Source organism: Suricata suricatta, chromosome 9, assembly GCF_006229205.1.
Source record: "Suricata suricatta isolate VVHF042 chromosome 9, meerkat_22Aug2017_6uvM2_HiC, whole genome shotgun sequence".
Taxonomy (NCBI): domain Eukaryota; kingdom Metazoa; phylum Chordata; class Mammalia; order Carnivora; family Herpestidae; genus Suricata; species Suricata suricatta.
In genome coordinates, this window is record NC_043708.1 from 34,975,886 (window position 1) to 34,988,164 (window position 12,279).

At 46.3% G+C, this 12,279-nt stretch overlaps 2 protein-coding genes across 2 annotated transcripts in view; both read right to left on the reverse strand.

Moving 5' to 3' along the window:
- AKAP5 (A-kinase anchoring protein 5) overlaps positions 1-4,620 on the reverse strand; it is a 13,147-nt gene extending 8,527 nt beyond the window's left edge. The window contains exons 1-2 of the mRNA XM_029951696.1: positions 4,578-4,620; positions 841-937 (exon numbers count right to left, since the gene is read on the reverse strand). The gene's annotated coding sequence lies outside the window, so the exon portion shown is untranslated. The remainder of the gene's footprint in view (positions 1-840; positions 938-4,577) is intronic.
- Positions 4,621-4,724: 104 nt separating this feature from the next.
- The window catches only part of MTHFD1 (methylenetetrahydrofolate dehydrogenase, cyclohydrolase and formyltetrahydrofolate synthetase 1), a 61,900-nt gene continuing 54,345 nt past the window's right edge, over positions 4,725-12,279 (reverse strand). Inside the window, exons 24-28 of the mRNA XM_029951686.1 lie at positions 12,065-12,242; positions 9,417-9,524; positions 8,495-8,647; positions 6,280-6,373; positions 4,725-4,978 (exon numbers count right to left, since the gene is read on the reverse strand). Coding sequence (XP_029807546.1) covers positions 6,284-6,373; positions 8,495-8,647; positions 9,417-9,524; positions 12,065-12,242 — 529 coding nt within the window. The 3' untranslated portion in view covers positions 4,725-4,978; positions 6,280-6,283. The remainder of the gene's footprint in view (positions 4,979-6,279; positions 6,374-8,494; positions 8,648-9,416; positions 9,525-12,064; positions 12,243-12,279) is intronic.

The window sequence follows — 12,279 nt, forward strand, 5'->3', positions numbered from 1 at the left end:
AGCACTGCCCCCGCCGCGTGGGAGCTCACCGGGCGCTTCTAGCCCCCGCGCGGGCCCCCGCCGCGCGACCACGTCCGGCCAGGGGCGGGGGACCCCCGAAGGGAGAGCTGGCAGATGGGATGGGGACAAGGAAAGTGAGCCCCGCAGTTCCTGAGACGCAGAGTAGCAAAACCAGGTTTCAAATTATTGACACTCCCAGTGAAGCCCCCTCAACACACCAAATAAGCAGGCATCACGTTTTGAAAGGATTCAAAACTGCTGAGTGAGAGCTCATTTGGAGAGAAAATTACATATGTGAATTGAAACAAACAAAAACCAAACCGAACCAAAACAAAACAAAAAAACCACCCAAAACCAAACCAAAAACAACCAAACCAACTTTCCTAGGAGTGGCTTTGGGTGTAATGGTGTTATGGTTCATTGCCAAACGGACTCTCAGAGGCCCAAGACCTAGATAGACCCTAATCTCCCTAGTCTAGGGGCGCAGGTAGAAGAGATGCAATCTGTGTGCGGAGGAGGTCAGAAGGGCACAGGAACCCAAGTTTCCAAAGTCTGCTTAATCTTAACCCTCAGTTAAGCGGGAGTGGGGATCAGGAGATGGCTTTCCTCCGGATTCCAGTCCCAATCAAAGGGCACAGACAACATCTATCCTCCCCCCTGACTGGATGACAACGTTGTGTACTTTCATACATGTTCTGGGTCTTTATCTAAACCAGTTGCTAGCGTAGTGAAACGCACCGCAAGCACTTCTTTGTACACTTAGCGCATCGGTTTCATTAACCAATGAGAGGTGTTGCTGTGAGGGCTTGGGTGACATGCTTCAGGATTAGCAGCACCTACCAGGGCATTCCTGGGAGTTCCAGCAGGGAGGTCCTCCCGGGGTTGCAGTTCTGGGCTCCTCCGGGGGCCTCCCATGGACACCATCCACATGAAGAACCTATTAAGTGGGAGCAAAGAATTACTGGAAAGCGATTGTACTTACCTCATTCTTTGATAGGACCCTGATCTTCAGGGAAATTAATCTGTTATCTGCTTTTGGGTGTTTTTCCAGGAATATATTTTACCTTTGTGAGATTCTGTAGCCCTCACTGAGACTTAAGAAAGAACCATTAGGACACAACAGCTGAATCTAAGTTGTCAGGGTCTTAAATTCACAGGTAAAGTGAACAGAAGAGCTGTAACACAGGAAAATCTTTAAGCATCTACTTTAGTGGTAATTAAGAATTCAGTTTATTCTTGTGCAGACAGCCAACACCAGCCTGTGAAAATGCCATTTATATCCCCAGATGGGTTGCTAACCTTGCTGACACTTTTGAACTTTAAACAAGCCAGAAGAAATCCATGCCACTCATAAACTGAAGTGCTATTAGTCATGGAGATCCAAGTTTTCCCAAATCTACTAGACATGGGCGTTTACAACAATTTCAGGCAAAAATAAGATGAACTGATCCAGTTGAAGATAGGGTAGGACAGCTGCCTTATTAGGCAGGAATTGGAAATAACACAAGGGACAGGTTAAAAACAATAAAGGCCATCTCAATGACTTGTGGATCTTCTTCTACTTGCTTGTCTTGGGGGGGAGAAAAAAGACCAGTGGAAGGGAACTGCTAAGAGGTTGAGGTAAATTGGTTTTGTATTTGAAGGGAAGATTTCTTTAAGGTATATTTCAAATAACTCATCCCCAACCTCCACATGCGTGCGCACACACACAGACACACAGAATATAGTACTATAAATAAAATACTGCACTGTGGTTTTTCTTTAGGATACGACCAGAAACTGATGCCATATCTGAGCTTTAAGAACTGTATCCAGTACCTCATGCATGAAAGAAACCTGTCATCCCTGAACTCACTTACGTGACAGTTGGTAAGCTATTACCCGTATCGTTGTCTGCTACTCCATTAGTAGCTTTTCATTATATAATGAGAAACAGGCTATAAATATATTTCTCCAATCTGATGAGAAATTATCCTACCTACAGTTTATCTTGTTAATATCACCAGACATGGCGTGCCAATAGAATAGCTTGCATGTTTATCTGAATTCATCTTTATCTGATCTCAACTGATCATACCATTTCTCCCATCATGGCCCTCACCCACCCAGGGCCTGGGCCTGTAGCTACCAAAAATGGTTTAGAACTCCTTAGCAGTAATTACAAAAATTTTAGAGACCTTCTGGGAATCAGCCCACTAGCCCCTTCCCCGGTACACCATTAAATGAACCTGTGGCTCATGTTCTCTGGTATATTTTGATCCGTTTCTGGGCCTCATCAGGTTGTACCAGTGAACACAAACTCAATGGCAGTTCTGTCGTAATCTATTTTACTTGACAGCACTCACATGCTGCCTCTCCTGAACTAAGAGTGTGATGTGCATCTTCAGTGCATGGCAACAGTCTCTGAAGTACAGAATAGCGAAGCTCCAATCTGTTCATCAGGAACAAAATATGGGGAGGGAAAGCCTTAGTGGCCCAGAGAAGGGTTAAGAATGGGAACAGGGATGCCAGTAATCTGGAAGGGCTCCTCACTCCAAGGTAAAGACACCAGACTTTGGCAACACATACTAATATGTACCCTGAGCACTAACGTTTCTGTAGGTCTTGAATTTAGGTCTTCAATTAGCCTGCAGTTTTTTTTTTTTTTATCCTTGATTCTCTTTATCCTTTAAAAAATTTTTTTTTAAATTTATGTAATCTCTACTCCCAATGTCGGGCTCAAACTCATGGCCCTGAGACCAGAGTCACATGCTTCACGAACGGAGCCATCCAGGTGCCCCTCGTCACCACATTCTTAACCACAGATTGAAGAATCAATGGCACAAAACCCCTTGCTATTAATAGTTGCTCAGCAGCCTTCCTGACCTCTTTATTTCTTCCCTCTGCTTCTCCCACCTTTCATCATCCCTTCCTTCAAGGGGGAAGTGAAACGGGCACAGCTTTCCACCTGTCACAAATGGGAAGTCTACTTTTGCACCACGTGGCAGGGGCTGCCTTCCAGGAACAGCTCTGATGGGCACAATGATAGTCAAGAGCAGAGGCCTAAGAGTCAGAAAACTTCAACAAGTCCATCTGGCAGGCAGTGAGTAGTGCAACTGTGAAGTCTGCCTTTCTGTAAAATGGAGATATAAACCTGATCTACAAATATGTTCTGTTAAAATTTTTTTCTACACATTTCTAGCCAAAGGTCCCACTCTGAAGCTAGAGGTCACTTTTGAGCAATTCCATTGGTAACAATTTACCCAACACGTGTGCTTCGCTGCAAACTGCATATTCACTGCTCTCTCATTTGTAACAGCAATAATCATGAAGCGATGGTAAGTGTCCAACAATAGAGGACCACTGAAATAGTACACAGCCGTAAAAAACAAGGTGGATCTCAAACTGCTGACATAATAAGATCTCCAAGATACATTACCAGGCAGAAAAAGCAAGCTGTACTATTTGAATTTTTACTGAAGATGTATTTTAGTCTCCCTTAGGAAAATTCTTGCATTGCATTAGTGACAGTTCATTCATTCTAAGCAACACCTGGTAAGAACAATTTGGACTCATTATATTAGGGGTTTGTTTACCATCTCTGGCTTATCCACCTCCACTCACCCTCTCCCACCAATCGTGTTCACTGTTCTTACCAATATTAAGGATATAAACCCATCTGGCTTTTGGTGATATGAGGAAGCCTCAATCTTTTAAGACGATCTTTTGAGTCACCATGTCTAACAATAGCCTGCTTTCTTCCCTTATTTACAAAATGAAGTCCCTGCAAGTCCCATTCCAGATGAGGTCTCACAGGACATTAAAAAAAAAACAACACTCAAAAACAGTGAACTCTGTGCAGACAGGGCCTGAATGACGCTTTGGAAGAGGAACTGACAACGTCACTGTGTACAATGTGCCAGGCACTGTACAAAATGCAGTGGGGCTGGCACTCTGCGCTTACGATCCTTTACCATAAGCCCCTGAAGCACCACCGTCAATTCTTGGGATGGCAGAACTGACTGTATTACAACGCTGACGTGAACCTAGGGAATTAAATGTAGGAAAACCAACAACACCAGGAACAATACTGCTCCGCCAATGCCAGCAGTGTTTCCACTGGCATCAATGGTGACGCAACATCTTCTGGAAGAATCCAATGCTGGAAGATAAGGGAGAAGAGGGAGGGGAAAATTGGGAGAGGAAGAACAGAGACCAAAGATAAGCAAGAAGAGGAGAGAAAACAACATTCCGGAGGGAGGGGTAGAACCCAGGACGCAGTACAAGCTCAATAAACATTTGCAGAAGCAACAGAGCAGACAGGATGGACCCATAGTCAGTGCTTCATGACCATCCTTCTTTATGAGGATTTAAAAATAAACGGTGCTAAAGCTGTGCCAGAAATGGGATCCCCACGGAAGTTCAGGACAAAAACCTGGTATAAGCACTACTTTTTCAGGTCTGTTTGTTTTCTAGGAACAATATAGGAAGGCATGTGATTAAAAAGGCACATTCTCTATACCCTACTTCCCTCTCCACCATCTCAGGAGGTGTCACGATTGTGTCCCCCCAGAAATCTGCAAGCATGCGCCATTTACCCCTTGGAACACAACAGTGTCAATAAGGAACATCTTGCAACTTGCTTCTTCAGTGGCAGGATGCCTACTGGCAAAGGGGCTCACCCAGGACGGCAGAGAAACTGCAGCACAGCCTGCGAGGCTACAACTCATATTTAAACATCCAGATCGCAAAATCATTTCCTTTTATTCTATGGAACTTCAATCGAGTAAGTAGACTTGTGCATGATTTATGTTAATTTATACATGATGGTGGGAATTAAGACTGAGGAAAGGCTCCTGGGGAAACTTCTGCTCTTTCTTTCAGAAGATCTTCAGGGCAGGGGCTGACTCCCCGCCGCCTTCCCCCCACTTCCTAACCAACAGTCGGCCTGAATAGACACTTGCCAGACATTCAAAGCGGCTTCTCGAAGAGGAGCAATCTAGAAGAGAAAGGACACGAGAAGTAAACGTTCCTCTACGAGCTGAACTGCACCGACCCCCACCCCCCAGCATTCTCCTCTCAAGCTGCCAAAGTTGTTAATATTAACTCCTGTCCACACCCGACTCCAGTAGAGTAAGGTTTGCCCACAGACCTGAACACAACGTGCGGCACACTTCCACTATGGCTATGTGGACACTGTTCAGGGCCACGCCAGGCGTGAGCCAGGGGGACATTTCCAGTGTCATGCAAGTTCCCCAGGCATGGAGCACACCGTCTCCTCTCCCTCTGCAGGAGCACCCATCCTTGAGGCTGGTGAGGAGGACTACACTTTGCCATCACCCAGACCTTGACTCTCTTAAACAAGGTGAGAGCTTTCGTTCTGCATTATTACCCTCTGACACCCTTGTCATCTCTGGCTCCTTCTAGTTATTGTTCCTCAGTTCCTAGACTTGTAACTCTAAGGTCACTTGCAGCTGTCAGGATTCCCCTTCAGAACTGCCCAGATTGGGACTTGGTTTCCTGAAAACCAGGTCTCCCTTTTTTTTGGTTTATTCCCCATTTTACTGGAATACACTGCTAAATACCTTCCTAGGAAGGGAGGTGGGGTGGCAAACCTGCGCGTGTCTGAAAACATCAGGACAGATTTAGTGGGGTGTGAAGTGCAGGTGGGAAGTCAGCTTTCCCGGTGAACTTGGAGGGTATTCCTCCATTGTCAAAAAGCCCCTTACTGCTGATAAGAAGATAAGTGTTTAGTCTAATTCCTATTTTTTCATAGACACACCATTTCTTCTTTCCTGGAGAAGGACTTTTAGGCTTATATCTTTGATGTTTTTGAAATTTCAACTAGATGTGTCTAGGGAGGGCTCATTCATCATGATGAGGATTTGGGGGCCTTTTACGTAAGACCCCAGGAAATCCTGGACTGTTTCCCCCTCTTTTCTATGTTCTGGGAATTTACTCAACTCCTGCCCACCATCTACTCAGAGTATAAGACCCCCAGCGGCACCTGTCCTCCAGAATGCCAACGACTCGGAACCCAGGCTCTGCACCGGTCCCTCCAGAGTTCACGGGACGGTGACTTTCTCCCTACACTGCCCCTTGACAAGCCATGCTCCTCTTCCAAAAATGCGTTGGGATATTTCCTTCATTGGTCACTACCAACTCTCCTTCAGTGATGTTTGGAGACAGAAGTTTTGAAAGCATTACAATTTCCATTTTCAGAGCATTAGCTGGAGTCCCATAATTCACAAATATGCCTCGAAAGGGAAAAAAGCAAAACTCTCACCAGTAACAACTTACCTGTTTAGAACAACCCATTCACCTGTTCGGTTTCAGGGTCCAAATCAATATCATAGAAACAGGGCCGGGTGGGGAGTCCGGGCATTGTGCTCATCTAGGAGATATGAAACAGCATTAAAAATAAAGTGGTCTTCGTTTCCACCTTCCCTTCATATAAAAAGCCCAAGGCACGGAGATAGAATATTATTTTACAGCTGTCAATAAAGGGGGCACTCTTCTTGTTCCCCATCAACTCACTGGTCCTGCTGTGGCCTCACAGAGAGACCGCTGCGCCTTCGGCAAGCCAACGCCGGGCTTCACTACCATCCTCCACACTGACCACCATGATAAGAAGCAGCGAGGAGGGACCTTCCACCTTCACTCTCTAAGGCAGGTGGAAGGCGGGCTGAAGAGTCACCTCCCCTCCTCCTCAGCCCTCACAAGGCCAAAGGGAGGCGCAGGGTTTATCTGCTTTTTAATTTTGTTCTGTTTTAGTACGTCTTGTGTTGATGCCCATATTATTTTGCCTCAGCAGCACATTAGGAATTAGTATCCTCTAACTTGGGCCAAGACATTTCTGTACACAATCTAGATAGTTTTACAATCATTATTCTTAGGGGTCCAGTTGGGCCTTCTAAAACTGAGCTCGTAATGCCTGTGGATTGTATTTGTATTTGCTTCTTTTCTAAAGGCCTGGCTTTGACAACTCTCTATCTCGCTGCAAATCCTTAAGGCATATAAGTAAAAACTGTACACTTTCGCCTGTAACAGTAGCTTGTATGATGAATACATACAAGTTCCAAATCAGATCTAGACAGGAAGAGTTTAAGCTAAACTTCCACACTTAACTATAACTTCCCAGAACATTCTATAGGGCTCTGATATCGGTCTCTATTCTTGAACTCTGTAAGCAACTGTTGGGTATGTGGACAAGAAGGAGGAAGGAAGGGATTGGTCCTCAGACCCAGCAGGGAAGCCTGGATGTGGCACTGAAGACGATGGGCATGTGCCCATTGATGTAGACATGCTACTGGCAAACTTAGGCAGGGCCTGTCTGTTTTGCCCTCCCTTCTACAGCCACCCTCCTGCACCCACATCAAAAGTGAATGCGCCATGAATGCAGCCGGTGCTGCTGACAGTGTCTCCACAGAGAATAACACCCGTTTCTAGGACAGTCAAGATGCTGGGCCAATGGCTGAACATTCCTATGGAAAGGTGATTCCTATAAATCCTAAGGACCGAAGAATTTCATGAAGAAGTTCAACCACCTGCTCTCTGCAGTGGCTGAAGGGGCGCCAGTTTGCCCCATGCTGAGGGCTGAGTGGAGCAGGGCACACCTCTTTAATAAGTCACCCAAGGCCAAAACCAGCATTGAAAACTGGATGTGGCTTTAATGTTATATACTTCAGACTCATAATGCCACCTCCTACCACTTTCCTTCTATCCTGAAAGCGTAACGCAGCTCCAGTAGGAGATCTGTTGGTTTCTTCTCCTTTGGGAATTGGCTCAGTTTACCATTTCAATCCTGTACTGCAGGTAAGGACAAGCTGCAGGTGGAGGACACTGGGCAGGTCAAAGGCAGAAACCTAAGCACAGGATCGGCGTTAACCTGGGAAGTTCAGTGCAAACTGGGGGTGTGTCCTTAAGCACCCCTCTCCCTCCCTGTCAGCAAAGCTCCCCCTTTAATATGCATAAAGTCCTAAGATAAGGAAGCATTTGATGATGCATCTCCAAGTGGAAATAAGCAACCTCATTTTCCACCTCTAAAGGGTTCATCCACATTTTAACGGGGAGATTCTTTACTCAGTAACAACCAATTCCCTGAGTTTCAGGCATAAGCGGCAAGCCTGTCAAGAAGACCAGGGAACACGGGAGCCTCTGTCCCTACCCCCAAGGACTGTTGGCAGGACTGAGTTCATCTGTGAAAGGCACCCCATGAGTGTCAGCTGTGATTATACATTAGCACTATCACAGACTATTGACAAGGCCTGTCCTGGATCCGGTCAAGGTCATGCTGCCCCTGGGAAACGGAATTGTTGCTCATCATAAGTAGTTGTGGCTTCATCCTTGAACGAACACCAGGATGATCCACAGCAGGATTAATCCTAACAGGCCCGACTCCGGACTGCTCCTCAGCCATGAACTCTGCTCAGCTGCCACTCACTGGACGGCTTCAGGGATCAATTTCAGACGAAAAGCCCAGACAACCCCCACCCTGCCTGCAGCACCCACTCACCGTCCCCACCAAGGGGTACAGGAAACCGGCCCCGACGCTGGCACGGATGTCACGGATGGGCAGGACAAAGCCTGTGGGCACACCCTTCTGCTCTGGGTTGTGGGACAAGGACAGGTGTGTCTTGGCCATGCAGATGGGCAGGTTCCCAAAGCCCTGGGGAGAGAAAGGAACAAAGAAAGACAAATGAAAGGCTGACAACAAAGCGCATCTGGGCATTGCCATGATACAGATTCTTTGATTTATTTAGAACATCTAATTGCCGGGGCGCCTGAGTGGCTCAGTCAGTTAAGTGTCTGACTTCAGCTCAGGCCACATTAGCGTGGTTCATGAGTTCAAGCCCCATGTGGGGCTCTGTGCTCACAGCTCAGAGCCTGAAGCCTGCCTCAAATTCTGTCTCCTTCTCTTTCTGCCCCTCCCCTGCTTGCACTCTGTCTCTCTCTCACCCTTTCTCACAAATAAACATTAAAAAACAATAAAATATCTAATTCCCTTACATCCACCTCTACCTCAATGACCTCGAGCTTAACATTCTAGATCCCACTCCCCGCTCCAAAAAAAAGAATCACTGTTGGGTGAGGGAGGTGAGTACCCACAACCATATTCCAAAAGTGAGAATTTTGTTTTCATCTATATAACCGACGAAAAGTGATAGTTTGGAGCACACGTGAGGACACAACTAAAGGCAGTCTCCGTATGAGGAAGACGCTTCCTATTTCTCCATGGCTTTTCTACACACTCATATCCCACTTCTAGGGAGATAAAGGACTGGACCACCTAATCCAAACTCAGTATCCAGAGGGGAGAAGACTGTCACCCCGAGAAGTGAGGCAGAGGGCGCCTGGCAGGGCAGGGAGAATTCAGGGGCTCTGACACCTGGGCTGCTCTGTAAAGAGCCGAAAGAACCAAGTAATCAAACACATACCTGTTTTGTGTAAACTTCAGCTTTGTGTTGAGCTTCAGGGAGAAGTTCAATGTCATCGGCCCCATAGATCTTCTGCGCAATGATCCTGATTTTATCCTCAACTGGAAGCTAATCCACAGGAAAGAGAGAGGGATGTCATGACTGGACACGCACGATGCTGCCGCACTGGGGCAGGGCCACATTCCGGGTCTGAGTTCCCGAAAGGGCGAGAAGATGATTTTACATATGCGTACAGATACACAAATAGTTTGGGGTGCATGTGGGTTAGAAATATTTTCTTTTAAGACCAAGCTCCAGATTTTATAAGTGGAAAATGTCCCACAGAGGTAAAGTTACTGTGTGTGTGTATGTGTGCGCATGCATGTGTATTCAGGACCACCCTAGGTACGTCATAAACAATATTGCTGACTACCTAAGAATAATTCATTCGTTCTTCATAAATACAAAGTAGCATTCTAATACTGGAGATGAGACTCCTGTTGAACCAGACCTGGGATACTCCTGACGAAAGACAACCAGGATCCATTCAACAACTAACTCCCAGTTTGTTATATGAGAGGCAGATGCTATTTTTAACATAAGACAGTGTTTGCAAATCACTGTTGCTTGGAAATAACCATAAAAAGAAAGTCACCTACATATTAAAAAAACACCCCAGTGACTTGCACGACGACATGCACCGTGTGCTGCAAAGGCCATGCCTTCTGTGGCACCTGAAGTGAACAGGGCCAGGCAAGGAGGCCAGAGGTCAGTCACCCACTGAGAGCCTCCCCTGTGCCCCCACGGGGCTGTGCTGCTGGGGACCGAGGATGCAGAGCAAACAGCAGAAGGAGAGACTGCCTAAAGGAAACGGGAAGGAAAGCTCCTTGGATGAGCAAAGTACTAAAATTAGACAACATACCTGACTCTATGCTCCCTAGCAACTAAGGCTAAGAACACACATTGGGCGAATGTTGTTTTCTGAAAGGAGCAACAATCTAAGAAGATAAAAATTCCCTTTTGAGCTACACAGTGATAATTTAAGGAGAGGCTTTATATAATGGACAAAAATAAAGGGACTGTTCAATCACGGTTGTATAAAGATGTGACAGAGACTACTTTCCTCTGCAGCTTATCACTGGAGCTTTATAAATGCCAAGGCACATTCGGAGCTTCTGCTGCAGAAGTACTGTCATTGAGGGGTGACTGAAAACCAACAGATGCTAACTAAGACAAAAAGTGGCAGCCTCCTGTTTATCAGAACAGAGAAAATTCCAAGTAGGAATGAGTGACAAAGTCTTCATTACTCCACGTCTTCCGGGGCTCTTGCTGGTCCAAGGATGGGGGCTCCTCACTCAGGTATTGAGGGCGGGGCTTAGAGAGAGTCCCTGTAAGTCCTGTCTTCGCATGTGCGTACAGATTTGTGTTTATGGCATTTCCTGAAAATATGATTGGTTGAACAGATTTTCAAACCAGTCTAGAAACTAAAGTCTAACGGGAAAATGTCAATGTCAATAGGACAATGTCAATGAAATGTCAATGTATTTTCTCTGCAAAGGGCAAACAGAAACAAGAGAATGCTAAAAATTCAAGAACACTGGAGTTTCTTCCCTCTACCTTTTTATGGCTATTTTCTTAAGTCTATGATTATCTTTTAAATCCCACACCAAGGGGCGGCTGGGTGGCTCAGTCAGTTAAGCATCCGACTTTGACTCAGGTCATGATCTCACAGTTCAAGGGTTCAAGCCCCGCACTGGGCTCTGGGCTGACAGCTAGCCCAGAGCCTGGAGCCTGTCTTCGGATTCTGTGTCTCCCTCTCTCTCTGACCGTCCCCTGCTCACGCCGTTTCTGTCCCTCAAAAGTAAATAAAACATTAAAAAATAATAATAATAAATAAAAACCAAGCCAAGAACTAGCCTGGAAAATACAAGCAGAAGTAACTACCACATCCATCCCATGTTTCTCCCAAAGGTTCCAGTTGTGGGCATACTGCTTAATGTCTAATCACATCCTGAAATACACGGACAGAAAACTGAACACAAAGTACAACCCTACTATAAGAACAATGTTTCTAGGAACTAACTTTATCACATCACAGAATAAGCAGTGCCTCTTAATAACAGTTACTCGGCGATGAAAAGGATGCCAAAGCCGGCAGGGGTGCCTCGCCTTTGCACTGGAGAACCTCTCCTCTCTGCCCATGAGGCAGCCCCGAACCAGGAAGAGAGCTTGGGAGCACACTGCTTTCCCCTGTCACTGGGAAGCAGTCAGAAAGCTTTTCTGAATTTGATGTGGCCCCTTGCAGATTTGCCACAGCATGGCTGGTGCCTTGGGATAAAGGCTATAGTGAATTACAGTACTGGTTCTACATTTAACCCTTTCTCTTGCCAGCAAAGAGAAGGTACCATGAGCCTTTTCAAAATTTAGGCCAGGAGCCAACCTCCCGGAGGGTTCTTGCCTGGACCTGCTACTCTGTAAATAAGCAGGCACATGCATTGGCTAAGAAAGCTGTGTAGGGTTGAGAGCCCAGGCTGTGGTTGTGTAACTCACCTACATGGGAATCAGTCTCACAAGGCTGAAGATGCTAAACACGGGCTCTACAGAGACAGCCCTCCAGAAACCTCATTGTGCTTTTTGTGTGTGTGTGTGTCTTACAGCAAGTAACCTACCTTGAGGTCATAGAGGAGCTGGAAGCTGCTGGGTGCCTGAGCTGCTCTCTGGACAGCCTGAGCTAGGGCGACGGCGCCCTTGCCCCCTTCTGCCCAGTGAGTGCATTTCACAGCATCGAAAGCCCCATGTTCTCTGGCAAGGCGGCCGATGAGGTCCAGCTCAGCCTCCGTATCAGTCCTGTAAAGGCGGTGCTTCATGTTAAAGCATTGATGAC